Source organism: Monodon monoceros, unplaced genomic scaffold, assembly GCF_005190385.1.
Source record: "Monodon monoceros isolate NGI ecotype Baffin Bay Population unplaced genomic scaffold, NGI_Narwhal_1 Super_Scaffold_9, whole genome shotgun sequence".
Taxonomy (NCBI): Eukaryota; Metazoa; Chordata; class Mammalia; order Artiodactyla; family Monodontidae; genus Monodon; species Monodon monoceros.
Genome location: NW_021703786.1, coordinates 12,252,628 through 12,273,002, shown reverse-complemented (window position 1 = coordinate 12,273,002; position 20,375 = coordinate 12,252,628). Strand labels below are relative to the sequence as shown.

Genomic DNA, 20,375 nt, shown 5'->3' with positions numbered 1-20,375 from the left:
GAATTTGTCATAAAAAATCTTAAAAGTACAATCTTTCATTCTCTGAACATAAGCTCTTGTCCTTTCAGTTCTCACTCATGTATATCCACCGTACATGCTCTTCATTCAGTTGCATCAAAACCTCTGGTCTGGTGCCCCATTTTCTCCCAGTTCCTACTTGGTCTAAACACCCAAGTTGACCTCTCGGCCTCTCTACTTTTAGGCCACCATCAAAGTACTCTTTGTAAAACTCAAGCTTGGTCATGTCTCTTCTCTGTTGAAAACGTTGTAGTTTGTGCTCTGTTCGCTCTAGGCCATGTGCCTTGACCAGGCCCTTTGGGATTGGTTCTCTGCTTGCCCGCTCAGCCTCACCTACTGCCCTTTCCTCCTTGTGCTTCATGCTTGGGAACACCAGACTGCACACGCTTCAAGCCCACCCAAGGTTTCATGCCTCTTGCCTCTGTACTGTCCTCCGTCTAGAATGCCTTTCCTTCATCTCGTCCTCCCAAGAAACTTCTGTTTGGCTTTCTTCTTCTTCCCCTCCTCTAAGCCATCCCTCACATTTACTCCTTTCCAGCGAACCAAGAGCTGAACCACTTCTTGGTACACTGCCATTGTCATGTCAACACACTGTCTTCTATGTATAATATGTCTTCAGGTGTCTGTGCCTCCTCTCAGTCTTAGGGCTCCGCAAGAGCAGGGACTTTGTCCTAACCAACTCTTTCCCCAGCACCAGGCACATTGTCTGGTATATAATCCTGGCCCAGAACAAGTTCTACATTTTTCATGGACCCTCCCCAGTTTCCTAACCTTCCCTCCTCTGAATCCTACATTTTTGTATCTTTTTTGCCCTAATCATATATTGTCTCATTTCATTAGCTTTCAAAAAGTGGCTCAATTCTCTGATAGATTTCATCAGAATCAGAATTTTCATTCATTTAGTAGCTGTTGGCCTCGTATCTCCCTCTCTCCTTCTATCTCTCAGGTCTCAGTAAGGATTTGGGCTCTGAGCTAGTTTGTCCATCATAAGATGGTGACAGAGGCGGCCCCAGGCGGCCATGTTTTGTACCACCTGACCCTGGGCACCCCTCCTGCTTCTGGGCCATAGCCAGGGATGAGTCCCTGATCCAAGGAGAGACAGCTCACTCACAGGCTGGCCAGGTGAAGTCTCTGGCTCTGGCAAAAACACTGCCCAATCTAGGTCAAGCTGGGCAATGCAGAATCTTACTCTTGGGAATTTTAATTTACAAATACGGTAGGGTAGCATTTGAGACTAATAAAAAATTGTACAAATCTGAGGTAGTAAGATACCAAAAATATTATCTAAGCCTCATTTATGTACCAACTTTGAAATAATGGAAATCTCCCAAAATAGGAACCCGGAGCTACCTGGAATGCTGGTCCACACTTTGGGAAGCCCAGCAGTACAAGGATCTCTACCCCTGGCTTCTCGTCAGCTCCCTGTCTTTGTGACCACCTCTCTTATTGAAATCAGACCCCCACTCATTACAGAGTTTGAGCGGGCAGGGGGACCTTCCGCTCTTGTGACCTAATAGTGTAACCAAAGTGCCTAGTACTGTACCCGGTCCATAGCAGGTGCTCAATAAACAGCAGTTGCCTCCTTCTCCTCATTATTATCATTGTTATCAACTCTTTGGTGGCAAACACAGCTTATACTTCTCTGCATCCCTGTTGGAGTCTAACAGTTCTGGGCTCCAACCTTAACTCACACTTTTGGACGTGGGGCCTTGGGCCCTTGAGCAGGTTACCTACATTCTTTAAACCCTGTTTCCTACCTGTCAAACGAGGATAACAAGATATACTTCCACGGACTGTTGGCCTAAATTAGACCATAAGATGCCTAACCCAGGGCTTGGCACCAAGCAAGCGAGTGGTAAATGTTAGCTGCTGCTCCTTCCTATCGTTACTAGTACTAGTCATGCGCCTTAAACACAGTAAATACTTGTTGCCTCAACAAGTCACCGCCCAGAGAAAAACACTTGTTTTTCATTCTCAGTAAGAAACTTTGGGAGGTGACTTGGGCAGGCACTGGGAGAACAGATGTCTCTCATGCAGCATCAGCAAACATAAATCAGAAGAACCGATGGGCTTTGCTTGGAACCCCACCCAACCGGCAGAACCTGCTGGGCTGTCTCCCAGGCCCACTGATCCTCTGGGGACCGTGTGCTATCACCCCGTGGCTTGCACCGTTCTTCACCTCACGTTACTAAACCGCCAGCACTATCTGTGGTCATTTTGGTAGATTATCAAATCTTGTTCATCCAGAATTTCTTTTACTCATTACTGTATTTAACTCTCACTGACTTAATAAATGTGATTAATGACTTTCTTTGCAGGAGTGGAAGAGCCTTTGCACCTTCTGCGGGTGGCACTGTCATTATAGAATCACTTGGAATCATGCAGCCCGGGGCCTGTGCTGGGTGAGGCAGGACGTGGGTAGGTTTGGTGCTGGGCTGAGCTGCAGGGAGCCGAGCAGCCCACAGCTGACCCGCAGTGGGGTCAGGAGAGGCCAGGGCCTGAGGAGGGCCGTCTTGGGCAATGGCTGCTCTCACACATTCTTCTTTACCCTGTCTTTCTGGCACCTCCCTGCTAGTCATCCAAGGGTTGGGATTTTTTTTTAAAGAAAAAAAAACAACCAAATGGGAATTTTCCACCAGCTTGAAATGGTGGAGAACCCCCTACCAAGACAGGGTACACATTTGTACCTGAGTTTGAGAACTTGGGAGAAAAGTCAGGGCTTGGCTCCACAGTGGAGGGAGGCCCAGTGATCCAAATATTCTCGCATCCCCAATGACCGTACGTGAGGGGCCAGAAGTAGATGATCCTCTATGGGCAGGCGGTCGAGCATGTTGTAAATAACTGGTACTTGATGAACCAGGAGAGAGAGGGCACCAGAATAAATTGTTATTTGATTTAATGATCTATGCCCCTTGAGGATGGTATGTTTTCCAGTTCCCAGGGATGGATGATACTGGGGAAACAAGGGAGGGAAGCCCCTCTTCGTCCTTCTACTCATCCTCCTTTGCCCCCATTTCCTCTTGTGGAAGTACTGGCTACATGAGGGATTCTAGTTTCAGCCCTGCTTCTTCTTGCAGGCCCTTGTTATTGGTATATAAATATTCAACTATTTACATTTTAATTCCTTCACCACATGGTTAGACTTGGTTATACATTTTAATATACATTTTAATATCATAAAATACGTATTTTTACAGGCAATGCTGAGAAGCCAATGTAATAAGTAATAAAAAAAAAAAAGAAAGAAGAAAATAACATTTGCAGATGGCTTGAGGCAGAACAGGGCTCACTCTGTGGCAGTCTCGTGTGCAGTCTAACTTTCGTCACCCGCCTCTGCATTGATCCAATAGGCAGCCAGAAGCTTCTCTGCGGGGGCTTTGATGACTTCCCTGGGGTAAGAAGAGTAATGCCAAGGCTTTTACTTTTGAAAGGAACAAATACAGTTTTCCTTATTTCCTCATTTTAGATGAGAATTTTATACTGTCCCCTATCATTTACCCTGCATCCTTATAGAATATCTCATTCTCATCAGAAGACTCCCTGTCGTGTAGCTTTTGTGCCATGTTTTCCATGCGTGTGGCGTTGAGGGGCCTATACGTATCCCTAAGCCAAAGTGGCCGCCTTCTCCCGAAAAAGCCCTCCTAGAACACAGAAAGGGAAATATTAATTCTGCATCTCCCCTGCTTTCTCTGGCCACAGTTCTTTATCCTCCTCAAATTTACCTGACTCTCACTTTCCCCTGAGCTTCTCTTACACAGCAGAAATCGAAAAAAGCCCCTTGGAGGAAAACACACACAGTTAGCGTTACATGTCATTTTTCACCTCTCTCACAATGTGTTATCTCTGGTCTTATTAGGACTAAACGGGTACCTCAGTCCATAATCACAATGAACAAAATCACCACAGGCCCGGGATCTTGAAAATCATTCCATGCGTGCTGGCCTTCCAGAAGTTCTCTGTGTCTGTCCAAAATGGCCCCCCAGTGTCTCCGGGGAGACCATTGCATGTGGCTTAGCATGGAGTATAGGCAGGATTTTCAGCCCCGTTCACCTTTCCTGGCCCTTGGCCAAGTGCCCTCGTGCGGTGAAAACACTGCACAACGGCGCTGGGCAGAAACACGTTACTCTCTAGATGCGCTTCACACCAGTCCGCTTCGGACTTAGTCGCACATGCAGCATTTGCTGGGGTGTGGGTGTGGGGAGAAGGTGCTTTTATTTTCCTGGCTGCTCTATCCTGTAAGTTGAATCACACCAAGTAAACACGTGAACCCAACAAGCAAAGTTATCTATAGCTCTCTGACTTTCACACTGCAGGGTATCACTGAGGGGTCAGTGAAAAGTGGAATCAGTTTAAAGGCCATGACCAGCAGGGAAACACAAAATACTCTTTTTGAATACAAATAGAATAGAAGAAAAATCAGAGTGCACAATAAGTTTGTTTCAGAAACTACTTTTGTCCATATAGTATGTGTCTACTGAATTGTGACATAAAACGTAGCTCACAGCCCAAGCACAGTGGGATCAGCAGAGAAGTCCTCAGTGGAAAGGGACCATCTTCTTTTTGATAATCACTAGCAGTATGACCATGGGGCAAGATATTTTCCCTTTCTCTTTCTCCAGTTCCTTATTCTAAAAGGATGAGACAAACTACAGTCTAAAGTTTCTCCCGGTTAAAATTCTATGAGGTTTGGATAAAGGGAATAGAGAGTAGGGGCCTGAAAAGCAGCAGGATGAGACGGGAAGTTTTCTTGCCACTTTACAGAAGGGACTCATATGTTTTACCTTTCGTCAGCTTTGAGTGAGGCCAACCCCTACATCCCCAACCATGTGGCCCTCCCGACCCCAGAGACTCCTAGAAGGCCTCTGGTCTGGCCTGATGCCTAGGAACCAGGCGTCAGGTCAGCAGGAACAGGTACAACCAAAACCCCTGCCCGTCCACCCTCTTTCCTTAAAGGACTAGTGAAAGCAGATGAACCTGTGCCAGTCCTGTTCTAACTCAGCTTGGGCTGGGGAGCTAATTCTGCTGATACATAAATTAGGGTAAACCATTAGGGTAATTAAACATTCTTCCTGCCTTTAGTGAGGAAATTGAAATAGATGAGTGCTAAGTTCTCCTCTAGTCGTAAAATTCTGCTTTCAAAGACCAATATTTACCTTCTGCTTCTTCTTTTATCCTCCTCTCTTGCAGTTTTATGAGAATAAGTCTGTTTTGAAAGAAAACATGATCACGATTATCCATTACAACTATTTCCAAATCCTTATTCATTCCTTTTTACTTTAAATCTTATCTACCCAGTGAGATGATAACTTTTTTAAGGAAAGGAATTCTGCCCTGTTTAAAAATCCTTTGACTCTTCCACAGTAACTAACTTAGGGTCTTGCACGCAGCCGGCGATATATTTTATTGACTGTTTTAGATAACGTTCAACAGATAATTCCTAATAAAAACTCTTAGAAGTAGGAGAAGAAAATAAAAGTATCTAGCAGAAACCTAAGCTTTGTTTTTGTTTTTTGTTTGTTTGTTTTTGCGGTACGCGGGCCTACTCACTGTTGTGGCCTCTCCCGTTGCGGAGCACAGGCTCCGGACGCGCAGGCTCAGCGGCCATGGCTCACGGGCCCAGCCGCTCCGCGGCATGTGGGATCTTCCCGGACCGGGGCACGAACCCGTGTCCCCTGCATCGGCAGGCGGACTCTCAACCACTGCACCGCCAGGGAAGCCCCTAAGCTTTGTTTTAAAGTCAAGAACAAGAGTAGGATGCCCATGATCACTGCTACTATTGATCATTGTGGAGGAGGTCTTAATCAGTAAGATAAGAAAAACGAAGTATTGGAAAGGAAGAGACAAACATATTTGCAAATGAAATGAGGGACCTAAAAAGACCAAAAGAATCAACCGAAATTTTATTGGAAGTAACATGAGTAAGATGGCTCCATACAAAATCAAGAGATCAACATATAAGCCTCAATAGCTTTCCCATATAACACAAATAACTAACTAAAAAACAGAAGAAACATCCCACTTACTATATCCATAAAAATGCATAAAGTACCTAGGAATAAACTTAACCAAAAACTTGTAAGACCTATGTGATGAAAATATTAAAACTTTTCTGAAGGACCTTAAGAAGAAGTACTTACATGGCATGAGATACCATCCTCTTAGAATGTTGTAAAGAGGTCAGTTCTCCTCAAATTAACCTACAAATTCAATGCAATCCATTTATATCCAAAATAATTTTTAAATAAAACCTAGCCAGCTGACACTTGGTAGGGAATATATGTAAGAATAGTTATGAAATGTATGAAAAAGAAGGTCAAAGAGTAGGACCTTGCCCTACCAGATATAAAATATGTTATAGAGCAACTAGAATTAAGCAGTGTGATACTGGTACTGGTACAGGACAAGATAACTGGATCACAGAATAGAGTCCAGATGAAGATAGTATATTAGACCAGGGAAGAAAGAATAAACCATTCAGTGAAAGATTTGAAAACAACTAGATCTTCATGTAGGGGGAAAAAGTTAGATCCCCTACCTCAACCACACTAAAAAAGAAATACAACAAATTCTAGACAGATTATAAAAGTACTTGAAGAAAATATTAGAGATGATTTTTACGTCATGAGGTGACAAAGGCCTCGCTAACAAAACCCATCCCACATGAGCCATGAGGAGAGGACGGGCAGATATGGTGGCAGACTGTCAACACACCTCCTACTCTTCACAGCCCTTGCCCCCTTTTCCCCTTGACTCTTTGTCTTCTTCTTGTTGACTTATGAAACTCTTGGGAGTTCCCTAGTGGACCAGTGGTAAGGGCTTGGCGTTTTCACTGCTGTGGCCTGAGGTTCAATCCCTGGTCAGGGAACTAAGATCCTGCAAGCTGCAGAGCATGGTCAAACCCCGCCACCCCCAAACAAACAAACAAACTAACAAACAACTCTTCATAGTAAAGAAATACTGGCTTTCATTGAATTTCAGTGTTTCGAATCTTTCCAGTGTTTTTGTCTCTAAGGAGACACGACAAAAGAGTGGAGTAGGGAGCACAAGCTTTGCAGTCGGGTGAAACTTGCTTCTGCTTTTGGTTTGGCCACTGGGGCCTTACATTGGTCTCCTTCATCTATGAAGGAGGGATAGTAATATCATCCTTACAGGACTGTGGGCATTAAATCAGACAATATATGGAAAACTCTTCACCTTACGCTTGGCATGAATCAATGCTAAGCTGGTGTCACAGACAAGATGGTGGAATATATCAAAGGCTCTGCTTGTGGGATCAGGCTCTGAAGGCTCTTCCGCACCATAAGATTATAAAAATATTGCTTTTATTTTCTTCTAATACCTTTATGTGGTCTTTCTTCACATTTATGGAAATATGTTTATTTAAGATGAAAAATGGGGATCTGCTATTATTTACCCCCCAAAGAGTTAGGCAGCTATTCTATCACCATTAATTCATTTTTTTCCACTGATTCGAATATTAAAACATGACATTTCAAAAGTCTTAAGAACACATGGGTCTATCGCTGGACTCTATGCTACTTCAAATAAATATTCGGCTGCATTATTCCTCACTGTGGAATTGACATAATGCCTCATGTCTCTTCCGTTGAACCCCATTATTGTCTACCATAGGAAGAACACTGCATGGCCCCTGTCCTCAAAAAGCTTAGCATATAAGTGGGGAGAGGAAATAACGGTTAGGACTCCTCGCTTTCACTGCCGAGGGTACAGGTTCAATCCCTACTTGGGGAACGAAGATCCCACAGGCCAAAACAAAACAAAACAAATGGAAGGTTAAACTACATAGAAGTTAAAAACAATAAAAAGGGGACTTTCCAGAAATTCTAAAAAAGCAAAAGGCCATATGCCACCTGGAGATGTAGAGGGTACAGTCTGGGCAATGGCCAATGACTAGCAAGCTGACCCCCTGCCAGTCCCCAGCCTCCTGGCTCAGAAATCATACTCTTCCTCACCAAGGGAGAACTCACGTCTTCCTGTTGTGGCCGTCGCACTTTATCAACATCACAGGAGTGATCAAAACTCAGAATGCCAAATTATTACTTGACAATGAGAAATACATCTGTTCTACACACAGGGCATCCGTGTCTACACAATGAGAGAATTACCTTCTGTGGAGACAGGCCTCCGTGGCACATTAAAGCACAATCACACAATCGAAGGCTACTTGGTGAGAACAGAATTAGAAAAGGAATCGGCTGAATCGAGAATTCAATGGGAAGGCCTGAGGTAGCTGGATCCGTCCATCTCCTCAACAGGTACGGCCTGGCTAGTGGGCCTGACTCTTCAGTTATGCTGCCTAAGGTGCCCTCTCTGCTCTCGGGCAATGTGAGGATGGGCACTGCCCATGTTGGTCTCTCCTCACCTTTTCTATGCTTTCACTACTGGCCAACCCTCCTGCAGACAGACACATTTCTCTTTAGAAGTTTGTATATCATGTCAGGTTTTATTCAAGTCTGCTAGGCCAGGAAGCCATTGGTCCTTACACATCTCTGCTCAGCTCCATGATGTGCTAACCTTGGTGTTTCTCTCTTGGGCGGCTGCCTTTTAAAAAACTGCTTACCACTTTTTTGAGTTCTGAGGGGAGGCGACTGCTTTGCTATGGCCCCTAAGAAATGGTGACAAACCTCACAGGACTAGGATCAGGAGGGCTGGAGTATTCAGGGAAGTCTTTATGAAGAAAGATATCTGAACTTGAGTTGGCTTTTCAGAGATTCATAGGACTTCCACAGGCAAAGCAAAATAAAGGAATTTTAGATGGGCAAAGGCACAGACCAAAGTAGGAATGGGTATGGTGTAACGAGCGTATAGTGAAGAGCTGCTTTGGCTGGAATGGAGGGAGGCCATTAAAAGAGAAAAGGTAAATAAAGCAGGTTGGATTCGTAGGGTAGAATCAAGATTGTCAGCTTATTAAAACCACTCTTTTAATGTTAGCAACTGCCTGTGGGGAAAAGTAATAAACCACTGTGTAACTGAACAAAAGGTAGACAGGCTACCTCCAGGAATAGGCTACTATAAATATGACATACTTTAGGGTAGCCTGCTGCAGGATTTTACTTGCAGTGGTTTAATGGAACCTATCTACACAATTCCTAATACACCGGAGAAGAAAGATGCTAAGTAAACCTAAGAAATTGATAATATCACACTTTTATCTTTTAGGAATGTCCTTTTACCGCTCCCAGGGTGACTAATAGCTCCATGACTTTGGAGATCGTATACCTCTCATCATTTCAGCCAACAAGGAAAGAAATCAAAAGTAGAATGAGAGTGACTGGTGAGTACATCAAATCAGCATAGTGTTTTGAGTTGAAGGAATTTTACTATCACGTCAACTCTGGCCTTCTTATAAACTTAACTTGTCAAAATAGTCCAATGGCTTGTTATCATGGATCCAATTCCATAGAGATTTCCTGGGAGTGCAGTTCCTTTAAAAATCCTGTGGGGACTTCCCTGGTGGCACAGTGATTAAGAATCCGCCTGCCAGCGCAGGGGACATGGGTTCGATCCCTGGTCTGGGAAGGTCCCACATGCTGCGGAGCAACTAAGTCCGTGCGCCACAACTCCTGAGCCTACGCGCCAAGAGCCCGTACTCCACAACAAGAGAAGCCACCTCAATGAGAAGCCCGTGCACCACAATGAAGCCCCAATGCAACCAAAAAAAAAAACCCACAAAAAAACATCTAGGAATATACTTTTCAGTAAGAGAACAAAGTGTATGTCAGTCCTCATGACTAAAGAGAAGAATCAAGTAGTAGTAGGTGGAAAGGTGGATTTAATTCTCAGTTTGTGGGTTCTGAATCTGAATTAATTATTGTCCTTACCTCAATGAGACAGAGAATTGTAACCCAAATCGTCACTACTACAGATATGGATATTGCCAAGATGAGTTTGTTGTTATAGCCATATCGTGGAACTTCTTTTGTGAGCTAAAAAAATAAATAACAATTTTTTAAAAACAAGGAGATAGAAGGGATGAAAACTTACTATTCTTAAACCTATTCTAAACAATAGCTAACTATTCTTAAACTACTATAAATTTAATGTTATTAATCTTATCATTAGCATTTTCTTCTACAATTTATATATCTTGTGTTATGCCTTTTCTCGTCTACCCTAGGAAGAGTGGCACACTGTCTAAATGAGCAAAGTGGGAGATCACTGTCTTAGCCCGTTTCATGGCTGAAGATAAGATACAGACTAGGAGCCCGTGGCATTCCTGCTTGGGCACGTTAATGGCGTGTCCTAAACTGAGTAAAAGTCCAGCTCCCATGTGTCAGGGGTTATCCTCACCTCACTTGACTCCTGCCCTTTCTGCTCACTCTGGGCTTCTGTGCTCTCACTGATATAGTTGTCAGCTTTCCACTGGTCCGTATACCATTCCGCTTCGGACACATTTGCTTCTTGCTGCTTGCTGAGAAGCTTCATCAGGAGGCCTGTTCTAGAGATGAGGTTGGCACAGGCCAGCTGCACGTGGGTCTCCGAGCAGTTCATTTTTAAAGTCTGGATAACATGAGAAATGAGCCTTCGCACGTCATTGTTGGGGATGAGGGACCGTAGCTGCTGGTTTAGCTGAGTTTCAACTTGGTCACCCGGGGATGTGAGCCCTGGGAAAGCGAAGCCTGCGGCCTTAGAGGATAATTCAGTGCCCGTGTTGTGGTCCTCCCATCGTGTTTGGTTGGTGTGTTGAACAGTCGGCATACTGCTGTCTGCAGCAACGGTAGAATGTGCAGGGGACACGCTCCTATGGGTAGTGTTTCCAGGGCCGGTTCCTCCTGGCAGAGTGGAGCTTCCTGTAGAAATAATTTCTTCAGAAACACTGTGTGCAGTATTGTTTCCTGAAGTAGTGTTTTCTGTAGAAGGGTCTGAAAGGGAAAATAATTCTGGAAAAGGCTTTTCCTGAGAAGTCACTTCTGAAGATGAAAGAGCCTCTTGTGGAGGGGAATTTATGAGACTCCTCAGTACAGAGAACGGAGGGCTTGCAAGCATCATTCTGTTGAGTGAACTTTTCTTTCTGAACTTTCGACTCCTTTTGCCTTTGGGTTTTCTTTGGACCCGATGAGACCTAATTTTATGGAAGATGTATTTGTTTCCAGAATGTGAGATTAGTTCGAAGTCCTTAATATTTCTAATTCTAGCCTTCGCATCCTCTAAAACATGAATAGTGTTGGATAAGTCTTTTGATCTACTTTTAACCTCAGATGAGGATTTTGGAGGGATGGAGGCAGAAGGCCTGCCCTTGAAGTACTGTTTCAGGGAAGAGGAGCCTGCTGCCTTGTGTTCCTTTATGAATGCAGACTCTGCATTGGAGGACTTTCCCACCAGCTTCCTGGGACTCTGAACCATGAGAAGCTGTTTCAGGTTTCTTGGGGATGGCCTCCTGAGGCTTCTTTCTTCAGCAGTGTTCGCCTCAGATGGCTGGGCATTCTGTTTCCCCCTGACGCTCTCATCTCCCACTGCTTTGAGGTGCATTTTCTGTATGCCCCTTGGGCCCTTGAGGACCCTGTTCGCTGTCAGCAGCCTTTCCTCTGTACTCTCAATCTTTGCTAGGCTGTCTTTCTGTGGTTGGGCAGTTTGCAATTTCTTTTGAAAGATGTAGCGTTTAAACGTGGCACTTGAAATGTTGGAACGCATACGCGTGGCAGGTTTTTCTTCCTTTTTAACCTCATCAACTTTTTCTTGAGTTTCTGCAGCTAACAAATTTTCCGCAAAATGGAGTTTCCTCAATTTGTTTTTATTAGTTGAATTCTTGGCTACAGGTTTAACAGAAGGGCTCCTTGTATTGCCTTTCAAAAGGCCCTGCGGCATATCTCCATCTGGTGTATTTGAGAAAAGAAGTTGAATGAATGGTAATAATGTTGATTCCACATCTCCTAGATTTCCCTTTGGGATATAGGGCAGTATGTAATTTAGTGCACTGATAATATCACTTTTATTATTAAAGGCCAGCTGCTCATTCATGAAGCCTGACAAGCTGACAGCACTTTTCTCTGACGACGCCCTCTCGGACTCAACAGTCAGCTCAGTGGTGGTGTTCTTCTTGCGGGCTTGTAACACCTTCATCAACGATCCTTCTGCATTCCCTATAGATGTTTCTTCATCTGTCAAAAAAGAAGGGACTGTTTTTGATCATCGAAAACTAATGGGACAGCTTTTTGTCAGTCCACAGCCAAATAAATTAGGAATCAGTCAAAGTTTGAGCGCCACTGAGGAGAAAAAGAAACCCGCACTTAAGCCTATGACTGGCAACAACAAAATGTGAAAAAGATATCTCTTGAAAAAGGGGCTATCTACTCAGAAAATTCTGTAGCGTGAAATATAGTAACTATGTTCAGCATTACTCCACTGGCTCCCAGGGGCCAGAACTCAAGGAAAGGCAAGGCTGGAAGACAAATATTCCCCTACTCAGCTGGGCTCTCTGCAGATCTACTGTGACTCCTCACATTCATATACCCCATCCCGTCCTGCCTCAGGGGCAGGGGAGGGTGAGGCTTCCTCTCTCCACCCCCTCAGTGTGCTTGTGGTCTTGCTGCTATCACAGATGACCACGACAATAACCGCCGCTAACAGGTCGTCATCTGGACATGTCCTTCTCCACCCGCCCACCGAGTCCTTTGCTCAGTCCCTGCTTCCATATATCCCAGCGCCCATAACAGAAGGCTCTATACAGAAAAGAACACTATGTCCGCCCTGGCTCTTTGCTAAAATTTGGGCGGGATCTGGGGTATAAGTTAAGAGATTTGCCAGATTATGTGCCAATGTGGAATGTTCAACAAATCAATGGAATAATACTTGAGGTCTTCAACTGCAGAAGGGAACAAGCAACTTTTCTCAGCTGGCTACTTTGCTTTCATTTCATTTTACTTCTAATATTTCCAGCTTTACTTGGGGAACCATCCAAATCTTCTGAATGTGTGAAGGTAATGTGTACCATTGTGTAGCTGGGCTTCTCTTCCAAAAGGATTAAAAGTAGTTTTGGTGAGGGTCAAAGGAGGAGGGGAGGGTCATGAGAAAGGAGGAGCATGGGCTTGCAGAGAGCCCCAAACTGGGGACAGGAGATCAGGGCACTAGAGTCATAGCACTTAACACCTCTGATCTTGTTTTTTCTCACCTGTAAAAGGAGATTAAAAATGCCTTTTCTGCCCACATCTGGGGGAGAAGGGAGTAATATAATTAGTAAAAAAAAGTTGTCTGGGGGAGTTCCCTGGTGGTCTGGTGGTTAGGACACGGCACTTTCCCTGCTGTGGCCTGGGTTCAATCCCTGGTTGGGAAACTAAGATCCCACAAGCTGTGTGGCACGGCCAGAAAAAAAAAAACCGTGTTGAAAAATCAGCAATATTGTCTTTATATAAGTAGCAAACTGTTATTTGTAGGATGTGCTCTAGATCACTGAAAGAGACTTGTATTCAAGCTACCTGGGCATGAAAGCACATTTTGGAAGTCATCAAGTTAGTGCCAATAAATCTAATATATAGAAAAATAGTTGAAACCCCCTGAGTGTTTTGTGGATAGAAAAGCTTGAGATTCAGAGCAAGCTCAGAGCTAGACAGTCTAAGAATAAACTAGTTCTCCCATCCATTAGAAGGGCTAGGTAGCAGCTTCTGAACCAGAAAATCTCAGGCTCCAAATAGGACATAGAACAGCATCACCTGTACTCTTTATAAGATTGCAGAAACACACAAAATAAACAAAAATATATTTACACCTCTCCTATGAGACAAAGAGTACCTGAGACTTAATGTATATAAATCAGTTTACAAAATGTGATGCGCTATATGGATAAGTTCTCATTTGCAGAGAGCACAGCATAGGATATGTGGTCATTGATGTTAATTCCCTTCCCCCTTCCATTCCTTTCTCTCGTTCCTTTATGTATGCGGATCAGTTACATTATTAAGCTAACAAGGTACCTGAGCTATTATTAGCTTAATAATGTAACCAAGAATCTGATTTTTAGCAAGGGGGTGGTTCTTAGAAACTTAGGGATCTGGAACTCTGAATGAATGAATTAAAATAATGCAATTACATCATTAATTTTAACATTTATCATCCTTGATTAAAATTTTAAAAATTAAATTAAAAATTTATTATCCCACAATTGAGACTCACCACAGCGTGTCATGTCTGTCAGGCATTCACTGTCACAACGCAGCTTGAGTGTCTTACAGACAACCTCAATAGTATCTTTAAATTGGCAGAGGCAGCAGGCCATACGGCTAGGTAAGATCCTATAAATGGAAACATTGGTAATTAAATTTGTGATAAAAGAGTTACTTGAGTAGGTAGAAGGGGTAGTCCAAGGCCACCACAGACCAGTGCAAAAAGGAGTTCTTGGGGCTCATGGGCTGGAGAAAAGGATAGATGTCGGTTGGCCAATTGCTGCTCTTGACTGTTGTAAATAAATATAGAGGAGGAGAGAGGTGCCCAACAGAAGGATTAGGATGGCAGTAGGTATGGTATTCCTAGAAAAAAGGGAATAGGGATTAGAATTGGGTGACATTGATCTGTAATTTGATTCAGAAGTATCTCCTTCCAACCCAAAAGCCTTTGGGTTGAGAGTACACAGGAAGAAGGCAGACTTCTAAGAAGAGTCTGAATAAGGCCGCACCTTCTGGAGTCCCTTTCTCAGGTCCTATTTGTCAGTAGTAATATATTAGAAATTATTCTCGTAATAAAAAAGCATCATTTGGTTAAACAATAACAGAGATCACATTGGCCAAATCTAGACAAAAGGAACATTCCAAAGAATAACATGATCATTATAATAAGTTATAACATAGTTAATTTTAAAAAAAGCACATGAGCTCATAATGATACTTCAAATGAAAAGTGGGGGAGCTCTTCTTTATAGAATCATGTCAGCTAATAAATGCAAAAGGAATGATAGATTAGGAAAGTGTCATTTTGCAACTATCAATGTAATAATCAATTCAGACAAGGATTATCATTGATGCACAGTTGGGTGAAGAGTTGTTTGAAAGTAGGATCTCCACTGATCCCAAAGTATGGCACCTCATATTATTTATCAATTACCAAGGGGAAAAATAACTTCACAATGGAGAGATATGGAAGATACCACCTTAATCAAGTGATCAGACTTAGCACTGGGCCACCTGAAGTGATGAAGTATGAAGAATACATCCCCTATATAGTATTCTTCCCCAAAACGTTTACTTTGAATCAAATGAGGAAGCAGACAAATCCAGATTGTGGGGCAATTTACAAGACAACTGGCTTAGACTCTTCAAAAATGCCAATGTCATAAAAGACCAAAAAAATAATAGTAGGGAAATATTCTAGATTAAAGGAAACAAAGATATGACATGCAATGACTAATCTTTAATTGGACCCTGTATCAAAATAAAACAGACTTAAAGAATGTTATTGGCTACTGGCCAAGATGAAGTAACAAGGACCAATTTAACCTCCCACCTGAAACAATGAAAGCATCAGGCAGAACATATGAAACAACAGTTTTCAAGAAACTGGACCTCAGGCAATACAGTTCAGTGATCCCCAGGAGATGGAAAATGAATGAAGTGATATGTATAATAGCCCTAACTTACTTCTCTGAGAGAGTTTCCAGGTCATGGTACAGGGAAGAGAAGTCCAGGCCGAGACTGGTGTACTCCCTGACTGAGGAAATGGAGCTGAGGGTCTGGGAAAACCAAGGTAACTAGAGTTCACAAAGCAGAGTATCAGAGAGAAAAGAAGTGCACAGACAAAGAACTCTGGAAGTATGCAGAGGGATCTCTTGAGAATTCAACACAGTATTGGTCAGTACATTTGTGTGAGGAATTACTTGATGCCAGGAAAAGAACCACATGAAAGGATTAATAATAAGAATAACTGGATATCACACAGGGTTGTAGGAATAGTACCTGTTCCTACAAGTCAGACTGGAAAACCTCATGATACTCAGAAAGGACTTGTCTCAGTATTTGCAAATAATGAGCTCCAGACTAAAGGCTACTTGGACTCCTACCCAACGAATCTTAACAGCTAGATGTAAAAGAATAAAATTGTTTTGAGTAACTTAATTTCACACAAAACAAAGCCCAAGCATTTTACAGGAATATAAATATATATAGCACACAATAAAGTAAACTCACATCTGTTATCATATGAAAAATTGCCAAGCATGCAAAGAAGTAGGAAAATATGACCCATACTGAGGAGAAAAGGCAACCAATCAAAACTAACCCATAATCTACACAGATGTTAGAATTGGTAGAAAAGAACATTTAAAAAGGTATTACACATGGGGCTCTCCTGAGCCTGCGCATCCGGAGTCTGTGGTCCACCACGAGAAAGGCCACAACAGTGAGCGGCCCGCGTACCACACACACACAAAAAAAGTTATTATACATGAAGAGAAGTTATTAGAACTGTATTTCAGTTGTTAAGAAACCCAGACACTGAACTGAAACACTGAAAATGTTAAGTAAAGGCATGGAAAATGTAAAACAGACCCAAATTGAGCTTCTAGAGATTAAAAACAATGTCTAAATGAAAAAGACATTGAATGAGGTTAATGGCAGATTAGGCACTGCAGAAGAAAGGGTCAGTGAACATTAAGGCATAGTAATAGAAGCTATTCAAAATGAAACAAAACGTGTAACAAAACAAAACAACAACACAAATGAAAAAGCATCAGCAAATTGTGCAACAACTTCAAGTGGTCTAATACATGTGTACTTAGAGTCCATGAAGGAGAGGAGAAATACAAAAATTTGAAGAAATAATACCCAAAATTTTTCTACATTAGTAAACACTATAAATACACAAAGTGGGCTTCCCTGGTGGCGCAGTGGTTGAGAGTCCGCCTGCCGATGCAGGGGACGTGGGTTCGTGCCCCGGTCTTGGAGGATCCCGCATGCTGTGGAGCGGCTTGGCCCATGAGCCATGGCTGCTGGGCCTGCGTGTCCAGAGCCTGTGCTCCGCAACGGGAGAGGCCGCAGCGGTGAGAGGCCCCCGTACCGCAAAAAACAAACAAAAAACCACACAAAGTCAAGAAGATCAATGAACTTTAAGCATAAGAAACATGGACAAAACTACACCAAGGCACAAAAAATAATCAAATTGCTCAAAACCAGCAATAAAGAGAAAAATTTAAAAGCAGCCAGAGGAAAAAACTATACACTACATACAGAGGAACAAAGATAACAATGACTGCAGAATTCTTGTTGGAAACAATGTAAACGAGAACTCAGTGGAATAACATCTTTAAAGTAGTGAATTGAATTCTATCAAGCTAGAATTCTATACCCACATCTGTCAAAACAAAAGCAAAATAAAGACTATCTCAGACATACAAAAGCTGAAAGAACTCATTACTAGTAGACTTTCACTATAAGAAATGTTAAAAGAAGTATTTTTAAGCAGAAGGAAAATGACACCAGATTGGAATATGGATCTACACAAAAGATTAAGAATACTGGAATTGGGATTTCCCTGGTGGTTCAGTGGTTAAGAATCTGCCTGCCAACACAGGGGACACGGGTTCAATCCTTGGTCAGGGAAGATCCCACATGCTGCAGAACAACTAAGCCCGTACACCACAACTACTGAGGCTGCACTCTAGAGCCTGTGTGCCACAACTACTGAAGCCCACGCACCTAGAGACTGTGCTCTGCAACAAGAGAAGCCATCCAATGAGAAGCCGGTGCACCACAACGAAGGGTAGCCCCTGCTCGCCGCAACTAGAAAAAGCCCAGGCAAAGCAAAAAAGACTCAACGCAGCAAAAAAATAACTTAAAAAAATACTTTAAAATTTTTTTAAAGGATTTTAGTCAATCAATATATGTCTCTGACCACAATGGAATTAAATTAGAAATGAAAAATGCTGAAAAAGCTCCAAATATTTGGAAACTAAACAACACACTTCTGAGTAACTTTGTGGTTAGAAAGAAGAAATCAAAAGGGAAATCAAAAACTATTTTGAACTCACTGAAACTGAAAACATATTATGTCAACATGTGGGATATGCTAATGCTGTACTCAGCTTCCTCAACTTCCACCTTAAACTGGAAAAACGAGAGCAAATTAATCACAGAGTAAGAGAAGAAAGAACACAATAAAGATCAAAGTAGAAATAAATAAACTGCAAAATAGAAAAGTACTATAGATATTAAAAGGATAATAAGAGAATATTATAGAATACTTTATGCCAATAAATTCAAGATGAAATGGACAAATTCCTTGAAAGACATGCACTACTAAAGTTTATTCAAGAATAAAGATATTAAAGAAATTGGATGTGCAGTTTAAAACCTTCCAACAAAGAAAGCTTCAAGTCCAGGTGGCTTAACTGATAAATTCCACCGAACATTTAAGGAATAAAATAATGCCAATTGTACACAAACTCTACCAGAACCTTGAAGAGAAGGGAATACTTCCCAACTTATTTATAAGGCCAACTTTCACTATACCAAGATTAGACAATGACATTACAAGAAAACTATAGACCAATATCTCTCATGAACTCAGAGGCAAAAATTCTTAACAAAATTTTAGCATATCAAATCCAATAATATATAAAAAGATGATACATCATGACCAAGTGGGGTTTATCTCAAGAATGAAAGGTTGCTTTAATATTTGAAAATCAACTTACCCAACTTAGTACACTAAAAAAGAAAAATCAGGACATCTCTGGTGGGGCAGTGGTTAAGAATCCACCTGCCGGTGCAGGGGACATGGGTTTGAACCCTGGTCTGGGAAGATCCCACATGCCATGGAGCAACTAAGCCTGTGCACGACAGCTACTGAGCCTGCGCTCTAGAGCCCGTGACCCACAACTACTGAGCCCATGTGCCACAACTAGTGAAGCCCGTGCACCTAGAGCCCGTGCTCTGCAACAAGAGAAGCCACCGCAATGAGAAGCCTGCATACTGCAACGAAGAGTAGTCCCTGCTCGCCACAACTAGAGAAAGCCTGCGTGCAGCAAAGAAGACCCAATGCAGCCAAAAATAAGGAAACAAATTAAGAAAAGAAAAGAAGGGAAAAATCACATAGTCATTACAATAGATGCAGGAAAAGAATGAAAGAATCTAACATCCATTCCAGATTAAAGAAAAGAACAGCCCTCATTAGACTAGGAAAGGAAGGAGACTTCCTCAACTTGATAAATGACTTCTACAAAATACCTAACATATTTAATGGTGAAGGACAAAGTACTTTCTCTCCAGGATCAGGACAAAGGCAAGGATGTCTGCTCTCGTTACTTCTATTTGACGTTGCACTGAAGGTTCTAGCCAGTGCAATAGGGCAACAAAAAGAAAAGAGATATTCAGAATGGAAAGGAAGAAGTAAATCTATCTTTATTTGCAGATAACATGATTATGTAGAAAACCTGATAGAATCTACAAAAATACTACTGGAACTAACAAATGAGTTTATCAAGTTTGCAGGGTACACGATCAACATACAAAAAGATTAATTTATATCAACAAACAATCAGAGATCAAAGTTTTAAAATACTATGTATAATAGAATCAAACATATAAAATATTTAGAATAAATCTGACGAAAGATGTAAAAGACTTGCACACTGAAAACTGTAAAATGTTGCTGGGGGAAATTAAGGAAAACCTAAATAAATGGAGAGATATAAAGTATTCATGGATCAGAAGATTCAATATTGTTGAGACATCAATTCTCCCGAAATCAATTTATAGATCAAAATCCCAGTAGGCTTTTCTATAGAAATTGACAAGCTAATTCTAAAATTCATATGGAAATAAAATTTAGAATAACTAAAACAACTTTGAAAAAGAACAAAGTTGAAGAACTAACAGTAACTGATTTCAAGGCTTATGAAGCTACACCTTTAAGACATTGTGATAGTAGTGTAAAGATAGACAAAAAGATCAAAGGAACAGAATAGAAAGAAGAGAGATGTGGAGAACCGACTTTCAGGTTCAAAAGTATTTAAGTGGAGAAACGATAGTCTTTTCAACAAATGATGCTGGAAAAATTGAATATCCAGGTGAAAAAGAAAAAAAAAAAAGAACTTCCATCCAAACCATATACAGAAATGAACTCAAACTGGTTCAAAGATCTAAATGTAAAACATAAAACTATAAAACTTCTAGAACAAAACAAATGAGGGCTTCCCTGGTGGCGCAGTGGTTGAGAGTTGGCCTGCCAATGCAGGGGACACGGGTTCGTGCCCCAGTCCGGGGAGATCCCACATGCCGCAGAGCGGCTGGGCCCGTGAGCCATGGCCACTGAGCCTGCGCATCCGGAGCCTGTGCTCCGCGGCGGGTGAGGCCACAACAGTGAGAGGCCGGCGTACCGCAAAAAAAAAAAAAAAAAAAACAGGTGAAAAATCTTAT

At 42.1% G+C, this 20,375-nt stretch overlaps 1 protein-coding gene across 1 annotated transcript in view; it reads right to left on the bottom strand.

The window, feature by feature from the left end:
* Window positions 1-3,659: 3,659 nt before the first annotated feature.
* Window positions 3,660-20,375, bottom strand: part of LOC114888947 (leucine-rich repeat-containing protein 37A3-like) — a 43,066-nt gene continuing 26,350 nt past the window's right edge. Inside the window, exons 8-12 of the mRNA XM_029211633.1 lie at window positions 14,146-14,264; window positions 11,859-12,137; window positions 10,330-11,591; window positions 9,829-9,965; window positions 3,660-3,795 (exon numbers count right to left, since the gene is read on the bottom strand). Coding sequence (XP_029067466.1) covers window positions 3,660-3,795; window positions 9,829-9,965; window positions 10,330-11,591; window positions 11,859-12,137; window positions 14,146-14,264 — 1,933 coding nt within the window. The remainder of the gene's footprint in view (window positions 3,796-9,828; window positions 9,966-10,329; window positions 11,592-11,858; window positions 12,138-14,145; window positions 14,265-20,375) is intronic.